This window comes from Entelurus aequoreus, linkage group LG21 (assembly GCF_033978785.1).
Source record: "Entelurus aequoreus isolate RoL-2023_Sb linkage group LG21, RoL_Eaeq_v1.1, whole genome shotgun sequence".
NCBI lineage: Eukaryota > Metazoa > Chordata > Actinopteri > Syngnathiformes > Syngnathidae > Entelurus > Entelurus aequoreus.
In genome coordinates this window covers 7,602,357-7,626,188 of record NC_084751.1, presented here as the reverse complement: position 1 = coordinate 7,626,188, position 23,832 = coordinate 7,602,357, and the positions used below count along the sequence as shown (strand labels likewise).

Below are 23,832 nucleotides of genomic sequence, written 5' to 3'. Positions count from 1 at the left end.
TACTTGATCATTTCGCGATATTGCCATATTTTTGCTGAAAGGATTTAGTAGAGAAAATCGACGATAAAGTTCGCAACTTTTGCTCGCTGATAAAAAAAAGCCTTGCCTGTACCGGAAGTAGCGTGACGTCACAGGAGCTAGTATTCCTCACAATTCCCCGTTGTTTACAATGGAGCGAGAGAGATTCGGACCGAGAAAGCGACGATTACCCCATTAATTTGAGCGAGGATGAAAGATTCGTGGATGACGAACGTGAGAGTGAAGGACTAGAGTGCAGTGCAGGACGTATCTTTTTTCGCTCTGACCGTAACTTAGGTACAAGCTGGCTCATTGGATTCCACACTCTCTCCTTTTTCTATTGTGGATCACGGATTTGTATTTTAAACCACCTCGGATACTATATCCTCTTGAAAATGAGAGTCGAGCACGCGAAATGGACATTCACAGTGACTGAACATGTAAATACACGATTAATAATATTCAGCTTGGCGAAGCTAAAAAAATAGAAGCTAACCTAGCTACGTAGCCAACGTGATAGCATAGCAGTCTCAAATGCAGATAGAAACTAAATTAAAAAAAACCCTGACTGGATGGATAGACAGAAGATCAATAATACTATTAAACCATGAACATGTAAATACACGATTAATAATATTCAGCTTTTCAAAGCTAAAAAAATAGAAGCTAACCTAGCTACGTAGCCAACGTGATAGCATAGCAGTCTCAAATGCAGATAGAAACTAAATTAAAAAAAACCCTGACTGGATGGATAGACAGAAGATCAATAATACTATTAAACCATGAACATGTAAATACACGATTAATAATATTCAGCTTTTCAAAGCTAAAAAAAATAGAAGCTAACCTAGCTACGTAGCCAACGTGATAGCATAGCAGTCTCAAATGCAGATAGAAACTAAATTAAAAAAAACCCTGACTGGATGGATAGACAGAAGATCAAAAATACTATTAAACCATGAACATGTAAATACACGATTAATAATACTCAGCTTTTCGAAGCTAAAAAAATAGAACCTAACCTAGCTACGTAGCCAACGTGATAGCATAGCAGTCTCAAATGCAGATAGAAACTAAATTAAAAAAAACCCTGACTGGATGGATAGACAGAAGATCAAAAATACTATTAAACCATGAACATGTAAATGCACGATTAATAATATTCAGCTTTTCGAAGCTAAAAAAAATAGAAGCTAACCTAGCTACGTAGCCAACGTGATAGCATAGCAGTCTCAAATGCAGATAGAAACTAAATTAAAAAAAACCCTGACTGGATGGATAGACAGAAGATCAAAAATACTATTAAACCATGAACATGTAAATACACGATTAATAATATTCAGCTTTTCGAAGCTAAAAAAAATAGAAGCTAACCTAGCTACGTAGCCAACGTGATAGCATAGCAGTCTCAAATGCAGGTAGAAACTAAATTTAAAAAAACCTGACTGGATGGATGGACAGAAGATCAAAAATACTATTAAACCATGAACATGTAAATACACGATTAATAATATTCAGCTTGGCGAAGCTAAAAAAAATAGAAGCTAACCTAGCTACGTAGCCAACGTGATAGCATAGCAGTCTCAAATGCAGATAGAAACTAAATTAAAAAAACCCTGACTGGATGGATAGACAGAAGATCAAAAATACTATTAAACCATGAACATGTAAATACACGATTAATAATATTCAGCTTTTCGAAGCTAAAAAAATAGAAGCTAACCTAGCTACGTAGCCAACGTGATAGCATAGCAGTCTCAAATGCAGGTAGAAACTAAATTAAAAAAAAACCTGACTGGATGGATAGACAGAAGATCAAAAATACTATTAAACCATGAACATGTAAATACACGATTAATAATATTCAGCTTGGCGAAGCTAAAAAAAATAGAAGCTAACCTAGCTACGTAGCCAACGTGATAGCAGCAGTCTCAAATGCAGATAGAAACTAAATTTAAAAAAACCCTGACTGGATGGATAGACAGAAGATCAAAAATACTATTAAACCATGAACATGTAAATACACGATTAATAATATTCAGCTTTTCGAAGTTGAAAAAATAGAAGCTAACCTAGCAACGTAGCCAACGTGATAGCATAGCAGTCTCAAATGCAAATAGAAACTAAATTAAAAAAAACCCTGACTGGATGGATAGACAGAAGATAAAAAATACTATTAAACCATGAACATGTAAATACACGATTAATAATATTCAGCTTGGCGAAGCTAAAAAAATAGAAGCTAGCCTAGCAACGTAGCCAACGTGATAGCATAGCAGTCTCAAATGCAGATAGAAACTAAATAAAAAAAAACCCTGACTGGATGGATAGACAGAAGATCAAAAATACTATTAAACCATGAACATGTAAATACACGATTAATAATATTCAGCTTTGCAAAGCTAAAAAGAATAGAAGCTAACCTAGCTACGTAGCCAACGTGATAGCATAGCAGTCTCAAATGCAGATAGAAACTACATTTAAAAAAACCCTGACTGGATGGATAGACAGAAGATCAAAAATACTATTAAACCATGAACATGTAAATACACGATTAATAATATTCAGCTTTTCGAAGCTAAAAAAATAGAAGCTAGCCTAGCAACGTAGCCAACGTGATAGCATAGCAGTCTCAAATGCAGATAGAAACTAAATAAAAAAAAACCCTGACTGGATGGATAGACAGAAGATCAAAAATACTATTAAACCATGAACATGTAAATACACGATTAATAATATTCAGCTTTGCAAAGCTAAAAAGAATAGAAGCTAACCTAGCTACGTTGCCAACGTGATAGCATAGCAGTCTCAAATGCAGATAGAAACTAAATTTAAAAAAACCCTGACTGGATGGATAGACAGAAGATCAAAAATACTATTAAACCATGAACATGTAAATACACGATTAATAATATTCAGCTTTTTGAAGCTAAAAAAATAGAAGCTAACCTAGCTACGTAGCCAACGTGATAGCATCAGTCTCAAATGCAGATAGAAACTAAATTTAAAAAAACCCTGACTGGATGGATAGACAGAAGATCAATAATACTATTAAACCATGAACATGTAAATACACGATTAATAATATTTAGCTTGGCGAAGCTAAAAAAACAGAAGCTAACTTAGATGCGGCGGCGGGCTTACTCACTGTAGTGCGTCTGCTATCCTGCTCACAACACAACACAACCTCCTGGTGTTGGTGTTGCTGTAGTCCGCCGCTCCACCGATCCCACCTACAACTTTCTTATTTGTAGTCTCCATTGTCCATTAAACAAATTGCAAAAGATTCACCAACACAGATGTCCAGAATACTGTGGAATTTTGTCGAAGAAAACAGAGCTATTTGAATTGGGTCCAAACACTTCCCTTGACCTCGTGACGTCACGTGCATACGTCATCATACCGCCACGTTTTCAAACGGAAGTTTCCTGGGAAATTTAAAATGTCACTTTATAAGTTAACCCGGCCGTATTGGCATGTGTTGCAATGTTAAGATGTCATCATTGATATATAAACTATCAGACTGCGTGGTCGCTAGTAGTGGCTTTCAGTAGGCCTTTAAAGAGTCAGTGTGGGAGTGGAGACCCCCTGCTGACCTTCTGGCAGTCTCCTCCACACACCACCTCCTGGATGGACACCATGGGACCCTCAGCGCGGTTGGAGCCCCCCTTGATGGCGAGGCCCAGTCCGCTTCCCTTGGCGATGCAGATCAGCTGGATGACGTGCTCGCTGCAGAGAGGGGGAGGGTAAGGTCGGATTAGGTCTAGACCTGTACCACAGCAAGGAAAAGGATTTCTCGAGTGTCGGGGACCCACCTGTAGGAGGGGGCGTGGCTACAGACCCCCTCTTTGGGACTGAGGAGCTGGGGGCTCTCAGACCTGGAGGAGGAGGAAGAAGTGTCCGGCAGCTTCCCTGCCGAGACAAGACCGGCTTGAGTCCGGGGTTCTCGAGGGCCACCAGCGGGCGGCGCTGCTGGAGTACCTGCTGACGGCGGCGTTGGCGAGATGAGACCCGAAGACGCGAACGGGCCAGCGCCGTACTTCTCCATCAGCTCCACGAACTCCCGCCTGAAGGACGCAGAATCCCTCGGGTTAGCGTTAGCCTGAGGAAACTTTGTCCCCTGAGGGGCCACAGACTGACAAATCCAAGGATGCGGGGGCCATTTTGGTACAATACCTGCATTTTTCTCCCCAAAAAATGCAATTTCAGTACAAAGTTCATGTGAATGCTTAAGAACCAAGGCTAAACTGAAATGCCAACAGTTAGCATACATTTAGCTAAAAAAGCTACAACTAACAATAGCATGCTAACAGTTAGCATTGGTAAAATAGCAAAATGTATGACAATGAGGTGTATACCTGCTAAATTACCTAAAAAAAAAAGTGTTTAAAATGCTAGCCTGCTAAAATTAGCATGCCTAAAGTAACTGAGGTGTATACATACAAAATTAGCTTAACAAAGCTATCATACTAATTAGCATGCTAACAGGTATCATTCATCAAGTAACACAATGAGGTGTACACCTGCTAAATTAGCTAAATAAATGTTATACTAACGTTAACATGCTTAAATGCTAACTCCTGAAGGAATCAATAAAGTACTATCTATCTATCTAACTGTCACATATGTCAAGTACCAAAATGCTGAGGTGTGTACCTGAAAAATGTGTTTAAAATGCTAGCCTGCTAACATTAGCATGTCTAAAGTAACATAACTGAGGTAAATACTACAAAATTAGCTTAACAAAGCTAACATACTAATATTAGCATGCTAACAGGTATCATTTGTCAACACAATGAGGTGTATACCTGCTAAATTAGCTAAATGAAATCTAGCATTGCTAATGTTAACATGCTTAAATGTTAACTGCGTCAAGTACCAACATATAGTGCTGAGGTGTGTACCTGAAAAATGTGTTTAAAATGCTAGCCTGCTAACATTAGCATGCCTAAAGTAACATAACTGAGATGTATACATACAGAATTAGCTTAAAAAAAGATAGCATACTAACGTTATCATGCTGACAGGTGTCATATGTCAAGTAACAAAATAAACGACCCTAAAGTGTATGCCTGCTAAAATAGCTAAAAAAAAAATAGCAGCATGCTTAAATGCCTGCTAACATTAGCATGCCTCAAGTATCATAATATAACTGAGGTGTATACATACAAAATTAGCTTAAAAAAGCTAGCATGCTAACAGGTATGATTTGTCAAGTAACAAAATATTTGATGCGACGGTGCATACCTGCTAAATTATCAAAAAGAAATCTAGCATGCTAACGTTAGCATGCTTAAACAGTACCTGTAACATGCGCCAAGAACCAAAATAGTAAGGTATGTACCTAAAAATTGTGTTTAAAATGCTACCCTGCTAACGTTAGCATACAACTGAGGTGTATACATGCTAAATTAGCATGCTAACAGGTATCATTTGTCAAGTAACAAAATATTTGATGCTGAAGTGTATACCTGCTAAATTAGCAAAAAATAAATCTGGCATGCTAATGTTAGCATGCTTAAATACTAACCGTAACATGCGCCAAGAAACAAAATACTAAGGTGTGTACCTAAAAATTGTGTTTAAAATGCTACCCTGCTAATATTAGCATGCCTAAAGTAACATAACTGAGATGTATACATACAGAATTAGCTTAAAAAAAGATAGCATACTAACGTTATCATGCTGACAGGTATCATATGTCAAGTAACAAAATAAACGACCCTAAAGTGTATGCCTGCTAAAATAGCTAAAAAAAAAAATAGCAGCATGCTTAAATGCCTGCTAACATTAGCATGCCTCAAGTAGCATAATATAACTGAAGTGTATACATACAAAATTAGCTTAAAAAAGCTAGCATGCTAACAGGTATGATTTGTCAAGTAACAAAATATTTGATGCGACGGTGCATACCTGCTAAATTATCCAAAAAAAAAATGCTTAAACACTACCTGTAACATGCGCCAAGAACCAAAATAGTAAGGTATGTACCTAAAAATTGTGTTTAAAATGCTACCCTGCTAACGTCAGCATACAACTGAGGTGTATACATGCTAAATTAGCATGCTAACAGGTATCATTTGTCAAGTAACAAAATATTTGATGCTGAAGTGTATACCTGCTAAATTAGCAAAGAATAAATCTGGCATGCTAATGTTAGCATGCTTAAATACTAACCGTAACATGCGTCAAGAAACAAAATACTAAGGTGTGTACCTAAAAATTGTGTTTAAAATGCTACCCTGCTAACATTAGCATGCCTAAAGTAACATAACTGAGATGTATACATACAGAATTAGCTTAAAAAAAGATAGCATACTAACGTTATCATGCTGACAGGTATCATATGTCAAGTAACAAAATAAACGACCCTAAAGTGTATGCCTGCTAAAATAGCTAAAAAAAAAATAGCAGCATGCTTAAATGCCTGCTAACATTAGCATGCCTCAAGTATCATAATATAACTGAGGTGTATACATACAAAAGTAGCTTAAAAAAGCTAGCATGCTAACAGGTATGATTTGTCAAGTAACAAAATATTTGATGCGACGGTGCATACCTGCTAAATTATCAAAAAAAAATCTAGCATGCTAACGTTAGCATGCTTAAACACTACCTGTAACATGCGCCAAGAACCAAAATAGTAAGGTATGTACCTAAAAATTGTGTTTAAAATGCTACCCTGCTAACGTTAGCATACAACTGAGGTGTATACATGCTAAATTAGCATGCTAAATTAGCAAAGAATAAATCTGGCATGCTAATGTTAGCATGCTTAAATACTAACCGTAACATGCGTCAAGAAACAAAATACTAAGGTGTGTACCTAAAAATGGTGTTTAAAATGCTACCCTGCTAACATTAGCATACCTTAAGTAACATAATATGCTAACGGGTATCATTTGTCAAGTAATGAAATATTTGATGCTGAGGTGTATACCTGCTAAATTAGCAAATGCTAATATTAGAAAGCTAACAATTGTGCCATCAAAAAATGACAAGCCGCATTCAGGACACCGCTGCTTTAGCGAGACATTGACACCCGAGCCAAGTGGACCGCTGAGACCAGACGGTCCAGAACCAGGCGAGAACACGACGATGCGGGTTCGGGAGTTAAGCTAGTGCTAACAGGCGCCGCCAATGGATACACAACACGTCAAGAGTCGCTGACACAACAAGTCAGGAGTGCACACGCTGTCAGGTCAGCTCCTGTTTGGCTCCGCCCCCCCCCCCGCGGGTCCCGGGGCCAGGGTGTCAGGGTGCATTGGAGTGATGTGCAGAAGCACGCGGGACAGCAGAGTGTCAGCATGTGCCCTCAACTCATGTCACATGACCTCGGTCACATGTCGTCACTGACGTCACATGACCTTGGTCACATGTCGTCACTGACCGTGTGTTCACCTGGACTCGTCGTCCCTGGTAACCAGCAGAGACATGTGATTGGACAAGGACGCCGTCCTCAGGATCTCCACCGCCCTGCAGACAAACAACACACCCGGTCAACATTGGTGTGTCCAAAGTGCGGCCCGGGGGCCATTTGTGGTCCACACCTATTCTGTTGAAACTTTTGACAAATATTAAAGAAAAAAAAAGTGTAGTAAAACAATCAACAAGGTAAAATGTAAGGAGAAAAAGTTGACTAATGACACAAAGATGCCATAAAACTGTCATTGCTCATAAATAATAATGAATTTAAAACAACGTTGTTATGAATTAGTGACATGTTTAACGCTACAATTACTTTCTTTATAAAATAAACAATAGAAAAACTAATATGCTGAGATAGGCTCCAGCACCCCCCACCACCCCAAAAGGGACAAGCGGTAGAAAATGGATGGATGGATAATTGATGGATGGAGGATTTAAGCGTCAAAGGTTAAAAAATAAATACAAGTGTAACTTACTTTAACATTGTTATGAGTGGGACCCTTTTGGATCCCCAAGGATTTTAGTGTAATCTTTTTTTAAGCCGTCATTGCTCAAAAATAATAATAAATCAAAATCAATGTTATGAATTATTGATCTATTTAAGGCTTAATTACTTCATGTCAAATATTACACTTTTTAAAAAAAAACATTGCATAATTTGTGTTTAAAAAACAGGGGATTTTTTGGACAAGAAGGGCATAAAACTAACAAAAAAAGAAATAATAAAAACGTATAATTGCAGGATTGATCGAGAGACTTGAGTGTTGAAAGTAGGGCTGCAACTAACGATTCATTTGATAATCGATTAATCTGTCGATTATTACTTCGATTAATCGATTAATAATCGGATAAAAGAGACAAACTACATTTCTATCCTATCCAGTATTTTATTGGAAAAAAACAGCATACTGGCACCATACTTATTTTGATTATTGTTTCTCAACTGTTTGTAAATGTTGCAGTTTATAAATAAAGGTTTAGTAAAAAATAAAAAAAATAAAAAAATAAAATAAAAATAAATAAAAAATTTAAAAAAACCTCTGCGCATGTGCATAGCATAGATCCAACGAATCGATGACTAAATTAATCGGCAACTATTTTAATAATCGATTTTAATCGATTTAATCGATTAGTTGTTGCAGCCCTAGTTGAAAGTAAATAAAATTAAGAATGTATGACTTATTTTTAACACTTTTATGAGTGGGACCCTTTTGAATCCCCAATTTTTAGTGTAATCTTTTTTTAAGCCGTCATTGCTCAAAAATAATAATAAATCAAAATCAATGTTATGAATTATTGATCTATTTAAGGCTTAATTACTTCATGTCAAATATTACACTTTTTAAAAAAAAACATTGCATAATTTGTGTTTAAAAAACAGGGGATTTTTTGGACAAGAAGGGCATAAAACTAACAAAAAAATAAATAATAAAAACTTATAATTGCAGGATTGACTTGAGTGTTGAAAGTAAATAAAAATAAGAATGTATGACTTATTTTTAACATTTTTATGAGTGGGACCCTTTTGAATCCCCAAGGATTTTAGTGTAATCTTTTTTTAAGTCGTCATTGCTCAAAAATAATAATAAATCAAAATTAATGTTATGAATTATTGATCTATTTAGGGCTTAATTACTTCATGTCAAATACTACACTTTTTTTTTTTAAAACATTGCATAATTTGTGTTTAAAAAACAGGGGATTTTTTGGACAAGAAGGGCAGAAAACTAACAAAAAAAGAAATAATAAAAACGTATAATTGCAGGATTGATCGAGAGACTTGAGTGTTGAAAGTAGGGCTGCAACTAACGATTCATTTGATAATCGATTAATCTGTCGATTATTACTTCGATTAATCGATTAATAATCGGATAAAAGAGACAAACTACATTTCTATCCTATCCAGTATTTTATTGGAAAAAAACAGCATACTGGCACCATACTTATTTTGATTATTGTTTCTCAACTGTTTGTAAATGTTGCAGTTTATAAATAAAGGTTTAGTAAAAAATAAAAAAAATAAAAAAATAAAATAAAAATAAATAAAAAATTTAAAAAAACCTCTGCGCATGTGCATAGCATAGATCCAACGAATCGATGACTAAATTAATCGGCAACTATTTTAATAATCGATTTTAATCGATTCAATCGATTAGTTGTTGCAGCCCTAGTTGAAAGTAAATAAAATTAAGAATGTATGACTTATTTTTAACACTTTTATGAGTGGGACCCTTTTGAATCCCCAAGGATTTTAGTGTAATCTTTTTTTAAGCCGTCATTGCTCAAAAATAATAATAAATCAAAATCAATGTTATGAATTATTGATCAATTTAAGGCTTAATTACTTCATGTCAAATATTACACTTTTAAAAAAAAAACATTGCATAATTTGTGTTTAAAAAACAGGGGATTTTTTGGACAAGAAGGGCATAAAACTAACAAAAAAATAAATAATAAAAACTTATAATTGCAGGATTGACTTGAGTGTTGAAAGTAAATAAAAATAAGAATGTATGACTTATTTTTAACATTTTTATGAGTGGGACCCTTTTGAATCCCCAAGGATTTTAGTGTAATCTTTTTTTAAGTCGTCATTGTTCAAAAATAATAATAAATCAAAATTAATGTTATGAATTATTGATCTATTTAGGGCTTAATTACTTCATGTCAAATACTACACTTTTTTTTTTTTAAACATTGCATAATTTGTGTTTAAAAAACAGGGGATTTTTTGGACAAGAAGGGCATAAAACTAACAAAAAAAGAAATAATAAAAACGTATAATTGCAGGATTGATCGAGAGACTTGAGTGTTGAAAGTAGGGCTGCAACTAACGATTCATTTGATAATCGATTAATATGTCGATTATTACTTCGATTAATCGATTAATAATCGGATAAAAGAGACAAACTACATTTCTATCCTATCCAGTATTTTATTGGAAAAAAACAGCATACTGGCACCATACTTATTTTGATTATTGTTTCTCAACTGTTTGTAAATGTTGCAGTTTATAAATAAAGGTTTAGTAAAAAATAAAAAAAATAAAATAAAAATAAATAAAAAATTAAAAAAAACCTCTGCGCATGTGCATAGCATAGATCTAACGAATCGATGACTAAATTAATCGGCAACTATTTTAATAATCGATTTTAATCGATTTAATCGATTAGTTGTTGCAGCCCTAGTTGAAAGTAAATAAAATTAAGAATGTATGACTTATTTTTAACACTTTTATGAGTGGGACCCTTTTGAATCCCCAAGGATTTTAGTGTAATCTTTTTTTAAGCCGTCATTGCTCAAAAATAATAATAAATCAAAATCAATGTTATGAATTATTGATCTATTTAAGGCTTAATTACTTCATGTCAAATATTAAACTTTTTTTTTTTTAAAACATTGCATAATTTGTGTTTAAAAAACAGGGGATTTTTTGGACAAGAAGGGTATAAAACTAACAAAAAAAGAAATAATAAAAACGTATAATTGCAGGATTGATCGAGAGACTTGAGTGTTGAAAGTAGGGCTGCAACTAACGATTAATTTGATAATCGATTAATCTGTCGATTATTACCCGCGATTAATCGATTAATAATCGGATAGAAGAGACAAACTACATTTCTATCCTATCCAGTATTTTATTGAAAAAAAACAGCATACTGGCACCATACTTATTTTGATTATTGTTTCTCAGCTGTTTGTAAATGTTGCAGTTTATAAATAAAGGTTTAGTAAAAAAAAAAAAAAAAAATTAAAAAAAACAAACAAACAAAAAAAAACAAACAAACAAAAAAACTCTGCGCATGTGCATAGCATAGATCCAACGAATCGATGACTAAATTAATCGGCAACTATTTTAATAATCGATTTTAATCGATTTAATCGATTAGAGGTTGCAGCCCTAGTTGAAAGTAAATAAAAATAAGAATATATGACTTATTTTTAACACTTTTATGAGTGGGACCCTTTTGAATCCCCAAGGATTTTAGTGTAATCTTTTTTTAAGTCGTCATTGCTCAAAAATAATAATAAATCAAAATTAATGTTATGAATTATTGATCTATTTAGGGCTTAATTACTTCATGTCAAATACTACACTTTTTTTTTTTTAAACATTGCATAATTTGTGTTTAAAAAACAGGGGATTTTTTGGACAAGAAGGGCATAAAACTAACAAAAAAAGAAATAATAAAAACGTATAATTGCAGGATTGATCGAGAGACTTGAGTGTTGAAAGTAGGGCTGCAACTAACGATTCATTTGATAATCGATTAATCTGTCGATTATTACTTCGATTAATCGATTAATAATCGGATAAAAGAGACAAACTACATTTCTATCCTATCCAGTATTTTATTGGAAAAAAACAGCATACAGGCACCATACTTATTTTGATTATTGTTTCTCAACTGTTTGTAAATGTTGCAGTTTATAAATAAAGGTTTAGTAAAAATAAAAAAAATAAAAAAATAAAAATAAAAATAAATAAAAAATTTAAAAAAACCTCTGCGCATGTGCATAGCATAGATCCAACGAATCGATGACTAAATTAATCGGCAACTATTTTAATAATCGATTTTAATCGATTTAATCGATTAGTTGTTGCAGCCCTAGTTGAAAGTAAATAAAATTAAGAATGTATGACTTATTTTTAACACTTTTATGAGTGGGACCCTTTTGAATCCCCAAGGATTTTAGTATTATCTTTTTTTAAGCCGTCATTGCTCAAAAATAATAATAAATCAAAATCAATGTTATGAATTATTGATCTATTTAAGGCTTAATTACTTCATGTCAAATATTACACTTTTTTAAAAAAAACATTGCATAATTTGTGTTTAAAAAACAGGGGATTTTTTGGACAAGAAGGGCATAAAACTAACAAAAAAATAAATAATAAAAACTTATAATTGCAGGATTGACTTGAGTGTTGAAAGTAAATAAAAATAAGAATGTATGACTTATTTTTAACATTTTTATGAGTGGGACCATTTTGAATCCCCAAGGATTTTAGTGTAATCTTTTTTTAAGTCGTCATTGCTCAAAAATAATAATAAATCAAAATTAATGTTATGAATTATTGATCTATTTAGGGCTTAATTACTTCATGTCAAATACTACACTTTTTTTTTTTTTAAAACATTGCATAATTTGTGTTTAAAAAACAGGGGATTTTTTGGACAAGAAGGGCAGAAAACTAACAAAAAAAGAAATAATAAAAACGTATAATTGCAGGATTGATCGAGAGACTTGAGTGTTGAAAGTAGGGCTGCAACTAACGATTCATTTGATAATCGATTAATCTGTCGATTATTACTTCGATTAATCGATTAATAATCGGATAAAAGAGACAAACTACATTTCTATCCTATCCAGTATTTTATTGGAAAAAAACAGCATACTGGCACCATACTTATAATAAATGATAAATGATAAATGGGTTATACTTGTATAGCGCTTTTCTACCTTCAAGGTACTCAAAGCGCTTTGACAGTATTTCCACATTTACCCATTCACACACACATTCACACACTGATGGCGGGAGCTGCCATGCAAGGCGCTAACCAGCAGCTATCAGAGGCAAAGGGTGAAGTGTCTTGCCCAAGGACACAACGGACGTGACTAGGAAGGTAGAAGGTGGGAATTGAACCCCAGTAACCAGCAACACTCCGATTGCTGGCACAGCCACTCTATCAACTCCGCCACGCCGTCCCTTACTTATTTTGATTATTGTTTCTCAACTGTTTGTAAATGTTGCAGTTTATAAATAAAGGTTTAGTAAAAAATAAAAAAAATAAAAAAATAAAATAAAAATAAATAAAAAATTTAAAAAAACCTCTGCGCATGTGCATAGCATAGATCCAACGAATCGATGACTAAATTAATCGGCAACTATTTTAATAATCGATTTTAATCGATTTAATCGATTAGTTGTTGCAGCCCTAGTTGAAAGTAAATAAAATTAAGAATGTATGACTTATTTTTAACACTTTTATGAGTGGGACCCTTTTGAATCCCCAAGGATTTTAGTGTAATCTTTTTTCAAGCCGTCATTGCTCAAAAATAATAATAAATCAAAATCAATGTTATGAATTATTGATCTATTTAAGGCTTAATTACTTCATGTCAAATATTAAACTTTTTTTTTTTTTAAACATTGCATAATTTGTGTTTAAAAAACAGGGGATTTTTTGGACAAGAAGGGTATAAAACTAACAAAAAAAGAAATAATAAAAACGTATAATTGCAGGATTGATCGAGAGACTTGAGTGTTGAAAGTAGGGCTGCAACTAACGATTAATTTGATAATCGATTAATCTGTCGATTATTACCCGCGATTAATCGATTAATAATCGGATAGAAGAGACAAACTACATTTCTGTCCTATCCAGTATTTTATTGAAAAAAAACAGCATACTGGCACCATACTTATTTTGATTATTGTTTCTCAGCTGTTTGTAAATGTTGCAGTTTATAAATAAAGGTTTAGTAAAAAAAAAAAAAAAAAATTATTAAAAAAAACAAACAAACAAAAAAAAACAAACAAACAAAAAAACTCTGCGCATGTGCATAGCATAGATCCAACGAATCGATGACTAAATTAATCGGCAACTATTTTAATAATCGATTTTAATCGATTAGAGGTTGCAGCCCTAGTTGAAAGTAAATAAAAATAAGAATATATGACTTATTTTTAACACTTTTATGAGTGGGACCCTTTTGAATCCCCAAGGATTTTAGTGTAATCTTTTTTTAAGCCGTCATTGCTCAAAAATAATAATAAATCAAAATCAATGTTATGAATTATTGATCTATTTAGGGCTTAATTACTTCATGTCAAATATTACACTTTTTTTTTTAAAACATTGCATAATTTGTGTTTAAAAAACAGGGGATTTTTTGGACAAGAAGGGCATAAAACTAACAAAAAAAGAAATAATAAAAACGTATAATTGCAGGATTGATCGAGAGACTTGAGTGTTGAAAGTAGGGCTGCATCTAACGATTAATTTGATAATCGATTAATCTGTCGATTATTACTTCGATTATTTGATTAATAATCGGATAAAAGAGACAAACTACATTTCTATCCTATCCAGTATTTTATTGGAAAAAAAACAGCATACTGGCACCATACTTATTTTGATTATTGTTTCTCAGCTGTTTGTAAATGTTGCAGTTTATAAATAAATGTTTGGTAAAAACAAAAAACAAAAAAAACCCAACAACAATTATTTAAAAAAAATAAAATAAAATACAAATTTTTTTTTTAAAAACTCTGCGCATGTGCATAGCATAGATACAACGAATCGATGACTAAATTAATCGGCAACTATTTTAATAATCGATTTTAATCGATTAGTTGTTGCAGCCCTAGTTGAAAGTAAATAAAAATAAGAATGTATGACTTATTTTTAACACTTTTATGAGTGGGACCCTTTTGAATCCCCAAGGATTCTAGGGTAATCTTTTTTTAAGCCGTCATTGCTCAAAAATAATAATAAATCACAATAATTGTTATGAATTATTGATCTATTTAGGGCTTAATTACTTCATGTCAAATATTACACTTTTTTAAAAAAAACATTGCATAATTTGTGTTTAAAAAACAGGGGATTTTTTGGACAAGAAGGGCATAAAACTAACAAAAAAAGAAATAATGAAAACTTATAATTGCAGGATTGATCGAGAGACTTGAGTGTTGAAAGTAAATAAAAATAAGAATGTATGACTTATTTTTAACACTTTTATGAGTGGGACCCTTTTGAATCCCCAAGGATTTTAGTGTAATCTTTTTTTAAACCGTCATTGCTCAAAAATAATAATAAATCAAAATCAATGTTAGGAATTATTGATCTATTTAAGGCTTCAATTGCTTCACGTCAAATATTACACTTTTTTTTGGAAAACATTGCATAATTTGTGTTTAAATAACAGGGTTGTTTTTTTTGACAAAAAGGGCATAAAACTAACAAAAAAAGAAATAATAAAAATGTATAATCCCAGGATTGATCGAGAGACTTGAGTGTTGAAAGTAAATAAAAATAAAAATGTATGACTTATTTTTAACACTTTTATGAGTGGGACCCTTTTGGATCCCCAATACTTTTAGTGGGATTTAAAAAAACAAAAAGTGTCATTGCTCAAAAAATAATAAAGCATCAAAATGATGAATTATTGACATATTTAATGCTCCAATGACTTCACATTAAATACTACACTTTGAAATGTTTTGAGGAAAAATATTGTATATTTAATGTTTTTGCCATTGCTGCATTAAAATGAATGTTATGAATTATTGACATATTTAAGGATCCAATCATTTTTGGGGAGAAAATATTGCAGATTTTGTGTGTTTGCCCAACAAAAAGTGGGGCTTTCTTCGATAAAAAGGGCATAAAATATTAAACTTAAAAAAAAAAAAAAAACGTATATCGATAGATAAATCTGAAGTTGATTTAAAGACTTAAGTGTTGACAGTAATGAAAGAAAAAAGTGTGACTTATTTTGAACACTTTTGTGAGTGGGACCCTTTTGGATCCCAAAGAATCTTCGTGGACTTTTTTTTGAATTGCTCAAAAAATAATAATGAATTATTATTCATTATTATTAATTGACATATTTAAGGCTCCAATGACTTCACATGAAATATTACACTTTTTGTTGGGAAAATAATACATATTTTGTGTTTTAGCCCAAAAAACAGGGCTTTCTTTGACAAAAAGGGCATAAAACTAACAAATGAAAAAACTAAGAAATAATAAAAACTTTTTGATGGATAGGAGCAAGTGTTGAAAGTAAAAATAAATAAAATGTATGACTTATTTTGAACCCTTTTTTTTTTTTAAACTGTCATTGCTGAAAAAATAATAATGCATCAAAATCAATGTTATGAATTATTGACATATTTAATGCTCCAATTACTTCACATCAAATATTACACTTAGACATTTTTTGAGGAAAAATATTGTATATTTTATGTTTTTGCCATAAAAAAATGTGTTTTCTTTGTGAAAAAGCACATCAAATTATAACTTTTTGTTTTTCTTTATATGGACGGACAGATCTGAAGATATTTAAGTGCGGAAAAAAATAACGATTTATGACTTTTTAAGATCCCCAAACTGGAGGGGAGCTCTAAAGAGTATGAAAATATGAAAATGGCCCCCACATATTTATTTTGCAGTGTGTGCGTCGCCATGGTAACAGTGTCTATTTGCAGCAAGTGTGTCAGGCACCTCTCGCTGGTGACCCCGATCAGGCTGATGTTGTTGACGTCCAGAATCAGGTCACCCGACTTAAGCCGACCTGGGACGCAGACACACAGGGTGAGGGGGGAGGGGGGGAGGGGAGGGGTGACAAGGTAGAAGAGGCGGGACTAGATAGTGACCGTCCAGGGCAGCCAGTCCCCCCGCCACCACTCTCTTCACGTAGACGCCAAAGTCCTCCCCGGTCACGTCTCGGCAGCCTCCGATGACCTTCACACCTGCACGCACACAAGGGGGCGTGACCTCGGGGGTCGGGGGGGGGGGGGGGGGGGGGGATTGGTGATGGTGAAGGGGGAGGAGCTTACCGAGGCCACGCTTACAGTCGCAGAACTCCAGTCTGTGGACGGCTCGGCTGATGCCGTGTGGGCCCATGATGGTCCTGAGGACACACACACAAGTCACTTTGACTACACAACAGTGTGTGTGTGTGTGTGTGTGTGTGTGTGTACTGTGTGTGTAATGTGTGTGTGTGTCTAAACCATCACATGAAATCACATTTTGGCCTCCTCCCCAACACATCAGCCAAACACTCTCCGTGTCATGTGACCATTTGATATAAGTCTACGTGTCATGTGACCTGTTCGACACCAAATATATACAGTAAGTCTACTTGTCATGTGACCTGTTTGACACCAAAGATGTAAGTCTACTTGTCATGTGACCTGTTTGACACCAAAGATGTAAGTCTACGTGTCATGTGACCTGTTTGACACCAAAGATGTAAGTCTACGTGTCATGTGACCTGTTTGACACCAAAGATGTAAGTCTACGTGTCATGTGACCTGTTTGACACCAAAGATGTAAGTCTACGTGTCATGTGACCTGTTTGATATAAGTCTACGTGTCATGTGACCTGTTCGACACCAAATATATAAGTCTACTTGTCATGTGACCTGTTTGACACCAAAGATGTAAGTCTACGTGTCATGTGACCTGTTTGACACCAAAGATGTAAGTCTACGTGTCATGTGACCTGTTTGACACCAAAGATATAAGTCTACGTGTCATGTGACCTGTTTGATATAAGTCTACGTGTCATGTGACCTGTTCGACACCAAATATATAAGTCTACTTGTCATGTGACCTGTTTGACACCAAAGATGTAAGTCTACTTGTCATGTGACCTGTTTGACACCAAAGATATAAGTCTACGTGTCATGTGACCTGTTTGATATAAGTCTACGTGTCATGTGACCTGTTCGACACCAAATATATAAGTCTACTTGTCATGTGACCTGTTTGATATAAGTCTACGTGTCATGTGACCTGTTCGACACCAAATATATAAGTCTACTTGTCATGTGACCTGTTTGACACCAAAGATGTAAGTCTACTTGTCATGTGACCTGTTTGACACCAAAGATATAAGTCTACGTGTCATGTGACCTGTTTGATATAAGTCTACTTGTCATGTGACCTGTTTGACACCAAAGATGTAAGTCTACTTGTCATGTGACCTGTTTGACACCAAAGATGTAAGTCTACGTGTCATGTGACCTGTTTGACACCAAAGATATAAGTCTAAGTGTCATGTGACCTGTTTGATATAAGTCTAAGTGTCATGTGACCTGTTTGATATAAGTCTACGTGTCATGTGACCCGTTTGATATAAGTATAAGTGTCATGTGACCTGTTTGATATATAAGTCTACGTGTCATGTGACCTGTTTGACACCAAAGATGTAAGTCTACGTGTCATGTGACCTGTTTGATATAAGTCTACGTGTCATGTGACCTGTTTGACACCAAAGATGTAAGTCTACTTGTCATGTGACCTGTTTGACACCAAAGATGTAAGTCTACGTGTCATGTGACCTGTTTGACACCAAAGATGTAAGTCTACGTGTCATGTGACCTGTTTGACACCAAAGATATAAGTCTACGTGTCATGTGACCTGTTTGATATAAGTCTACGTGTCATGTGACCTGTTCGACACCAAATATATAAGTCTACTTGTCATGTGACCTGTTTGACACCAAAGATGTAAGTCTACGTGTCATGTGACCTGTTTGACACCAAAGATGTAAGTCTACGTGTCATGTGACCTGTTTGACACCAAAGATGTAAGTCTACGTGTCATGTGACCTGTTTGACACCAAAGATATAAGTCTACGTGTCATGTGACCTGTTTGATATAAGTCTACGTGTCATGTGACCTGTTCGACACCAAATATATAAGTCTACTTGTCATGTGACCTGTTTGACACCAAAGATGTAAGTCTACTTGTCATGTGACCTGTTTGACACCAAAGATATAAGTCTACGTGTCATGTGACCTGTTTGATATAAGTCTACGCGTCATGTGACCTGTTCGACACCAAATATATAAGTCTACTTGTCATGTGACCTGTTTGATATAATTCTACGTGTCATGTGACCTGTTCGACACCAAATATATAAGTCTACTTGTCATGTGACCTGTTTGACACCAAAGATGTAAGTCTACGTGTCATGTGACCTGTTTGACACCAAAGATGTAAGTCTACGTGTCATGTGACCTGTTTGATATAAGTCTACGTGTCATGTGACCTGTTTGACACCAAATATATAAGTCTACTTGTCATGTGACCTGTTTGACACCAAAGATGTAAGTCTACTTGTCATGTGACCTGTTTGACACCAAAGATATAAGTCTACGTGTCATGTGACCTGTTTGATATAAGTCTACTTGTCATGTGACCTGTTTGACACCAAAGATGTAAGTCTACTTGTCATGTGACCTGTTTGACACCAAAGATGTAAGTCTACGTGTCATGTGACCTGTTTGACACCAAAGATATAAGTCTACGTGTCATGTGACCTGTTTGATATAAGTCTAAGTGTCATGTGACCTGTTTGATATAAGTCTACGTGTCATGTGACCCGTTTGATATAAGTATAAGTGTCATGTGACCTGTTTGATATATAAGTCTACGTGTCATGTGACCTGTTTGACACCAAAGATGTAAGTCTACGTGTCATGTGACCTGTTTGATATAAGTCTACGTGTCATGTGACCTGTTTGACACCAAAGATATAAGTCTACGTGTCATGTGACCTGTTTGACACCAAATATATACAGTAAGTCTACTTGTCATGTGACCTGTTTGACACCAAATATATAAGTCTACTTGTCATGTGACCTGTTTGACACCAAATATATAAGTCTACGTGTCATGTGACCTGTTTAACACCAAAGATATGTCTAAGTGTCATGTGACCTGTTTAATACAAGTCTACATGTCATGTGACCCGTTTGATATAAGTCTAAGTGTCATGTGACCTGTTTGATATAAGTCTAAGTGTCATGTGACCTGTTTGATATAAGTCTAAGTGTCATGTGACCTGTTTGATATATAAGTCTAAGTGTCATGTGACCTGTTTGATATAAGTCTAAGTGTCATGTGACCTGTTTGATATATAAGTCTACGTGTCATGTGACCTGTTTGATACAAGTCTACGTGTCATGTGACCCGTTTGATATAAGTCTAAGTGTCATGTGACCTGTTTGATATGTCTAAGTGTCATGTGACCTGTTTGATATATAAGTCTACGTGTCATGTGACCTGTTTGATATAAGTCTAAGTGTCATGTGACCTGATTGATATAAGTCTAAGTGTCATGTGACCTGTTTGATATATAAGTCTACGTGTCATGTGACCTGTTTGATATAAGTCTAAGTGTCATGTGACCTGATTGATATAAGTCTACGTATCATGTGACCTGTTTGATATAAGTCTAAGTTTAATGTGACCTGTTTGATATAAGTCTACGTGTCATGTGACCTGATTGATATAAGTCTACGTATCATGTGACCTGTTTGATATAAGTCTAAGTTTAATGTGACCTGTTTGATATAAGTCTACGTGTCATGTGACCTGATTGATATAAGTCTATGTGTCATGTGACCTGTTTGACAGTGTACACTGAATGTACTATACCTGCTTGCGCTCGCTCATTAACACTTTATTATGGGACTACTTCCCCGTTAAACTGATACGGTACCAATTCCCAGAACAAGGGAATCGATACCAGTAATCAAGGGTACCAATTGAGAAAAAAATAATATTCAGTCTAAGCCTGGGCCCCTGGAGAGGGGGTCCAGACTGAGGCCAAGAGAAAAAACCTCATAGCCATAGCACACATGAACATGTGTGTAAGAGGGAATCATCAAAGAACACAAAGGACATTAAAGACATGAAAAGAGCAGAGGTGATGCAATCAGCTGCCACTCTAGCAGTGCCACTTCTACACACAGTCACCTAAGTCAAACAACAAATAATCAACCAATAATATACATTGCGCACACACGATTGCACCATGCATAGACACGCAACCAAACAAAAACATCATTTCAACACCCACACACACTGTGGTGGTGTTCCACGCCATCGTCTGCCGGGGTGGGAGGAGCACGGCCAGAGACAGGAGCAGACCCAACAAAGCAACCAAGAGAGCCGACTCCACCCTCAACCGCCCACCAACTCTCGGCCAGTGTCCAGTCTGCATGGATGAGCGAGGGTGTGTCCAAGGAGACCTAGTCGTCCGATACCTGCCCATTCAGACAAAACACTGTGAAGCTTGACCAGTTAGCATCAGCTCCGCAGCCCTGCCAAAAGGCTCCCGGGAGGCAGATCCAGAAGTTCACAAAAAGGCACCGTAGAGGTCAGGAGGGTGCCACCCTGGTCACACAGTCCCAAAGGGAAGTGCCACCCTGGTCACACAGTTCCAAAGGGAAGTGCCACCCTGGTCACACAGTCCCAAAGGGAAGTGCCACCCTGGTCACACAGTCCCAAAGGGAAGTGCCACCCTGGTCTCACAGTCCCAAAGGGAAGTGCCACCCTGGTCTCACAGTCCCAAAGGGAAGTGCCACCCTGGTCACACAGTCCCAAAGGGAAGTGCCACCCTGGTCACACAGTCCCAAGGTGAAGTGCCACCCTGGTCACACAGTCCCAAGGGGAAGTGCCACCCTTGTCACACAGTTCCAAAGGGAAGTGCCACCCGTGTCACACAGTTCCAAAGGGAAATGCCACCCTGGTCACACAGTCCCAAAGGGAAGTGCCACCCTGGTCACACAGTCCCAAAGGGAAGTGTCAACCTGGTCACACAGTCCCAAAGGGAAGTGCCACCCTGGTCACACAGTCCCAAAGGGAAGTGCCACCCTGGTCACACAGTCCCAAAGGGAAGTGCCACCCTTGTCACACAGACCCAAAGGGTCCCCCAACCATATACATCCATCTATCCTGAATCTATCTATCCATCCATCCATCCATCTATCTTGAATCTATACATCCATCTTGGACCTATCTATCTATCCATCTATCCATCCTGGATATATCTATCTATGTATCCATCCATCTATCCTGAATCTATCTATCAATCCATCCTGGATATATCTATGTATCCATCCATCTATCAAATTAATTGATTAACGTGGACCCCGACTTAAAGAAGTTGAACAACTTATTGGGGTGTTACCATTTAGTGGTCAATTGTACGGAATATGTACTGTACTGTGCAATCTACTAATAAAAGTCTCAATCAATCAATCAATCCATCCATTCTGCATCTAGCCATTCATCTATCCATCCATCCATCCTGGATCTATCTGTCAATCCATTCTGGATATAGCTATCTATGTATCCATCCATCTATCCTGAATCTATCTATCCATACATCCATCCTGGATAGATCCATCCATCCATCCTGGATAGATCCATCCATCCATCCTGGATCCATCCGTCCGTCCATCCTAGATCCATCCATCCTGGATCCATCCATCCTGAATGCCTCCATCATCCATCCATGTGTCATCTTGATAGAGTCATGAGGTAGTCAAAGACACACTCCCACCAAGCAGCATGTGCTACTTAACGAGCTGGCGGCACACAAAGGAGCAATTAAAGTGATCACTTAAGTCCCGCCAATAATCACCGATTAGCATCGCACAACACACACACACCAAGCCCAGCGACAACACAAGCCCCTGTACACACACTACACAATGTGTGCGACAATGCAGCACGCACACTTCTTATATACATATATACATATATATACATATATATTTACATCTACTGACCTGTTGTGTCTTTACTGGAAGAATGACTTTGTGACAACAATTATTTCATGACACAAGCCCCTGTACACACTACACAATGTGTGTGACAATGCAACACACAACACAAGCCCCTGTACACACTACACAATGTGTGTGACAATGCAACACACAACACAAGCCCCTGTACACACTAGAGCAGGGGTCACCAACCTTTTTGAAAGCAAGAGCTACTTCTTGGGTAGTGATTAATGCGAAGGGCTACCAGTTTGATACACACTTCAATAAATTGCCAGAAATAGCCAATTTGCTCAATTTACCTTTAACTCTATGTTATTATTAATAATTAATGATATTTACACTTAATTGAACGGTTTAAAAGAGAAGAAAACACGAAAAAAATGACAATTAAATTTTGAAACATAGTTTATCTTCAATTTCGACTCTTTAAAATTCAAAATTCAACCGAAAAAAAGAAGAGAAAAACTTAAAAAAAGAATTTATGGAACATCATTAGTAATTTTTCCTGATTAAGATTAATTTTAGAATTTTGATGACATGTTTTAAATAGGTTAAAATCCAATCTACACTTTGTTAGAATATATAACAAATTGGACCAAGCTATATTTCTAACAAAGACAAATCATTATTTCTTCTAGATTTTCCAGAACAAAAATTTTAGACCTTGAAATAAGATTTAAATTTGATTCTACAGATTTTCTAGATTTGCCAGAATAATTTTTTTGAATTTTAATCATAATAAGTTTGAAGAAATATTTCACAAATATTCTTCGTCGAAAAAACAGAAGCTAAAATGAAGAATTAAATTAAAATGTATTTATTATTCTTTACAATAAAAAAAATAAATTTACTTGAACATTGATTTAAATTGTCAGGAAAGAAGAGGAAGGAATTCAAAAGGTAAAAAGGTATATGTGTTTAAAAATCCTAAAATAATTTTTAAGGTTGTATTTTTTCTCTAATATTGTCTTTCTGAAAGTTATAAGAAGCAAAGTAAAAAAAATAATGAATTTATTTAAACAAGTGAAGACCAAGTCTTTAAAATATTTTCTTGGATTT

At 35.4% G+C, this 23,832-nt stretch overlaps 1 protein-coding gene across 1 annotated transcript in view; it reads right to left on the bottom strand.

Annotated features, from left to right (window-relative positions):
* Positions 1-23,832, bottom strand: part of stxbp4 (syntaxin binding protein 4) — an 85,991-nt gene that overhangs the window by 49,569 nt on the left and 12,590 nt on the right. Inside the window, 7 exon segments of the mRNA XM_062030678.1 lie at positions 3,615-3,853; positions 3,856-3,930; positions 4,000-4,085; positions 7,420-7,494; positions 16,686-16,755; positions 16,838-16,933; positions 17,021-17,094. Of these exon segments, the coding sequence (XP_061886662.1) occupies positions 3,615-3,853; positions 3,856-3,930; positions 4,000-4,085; positions 7,420-7,494; positions 16,686-16,755; positions 16,838-16,933; positions 17,021-17,094 (715 nt within the window).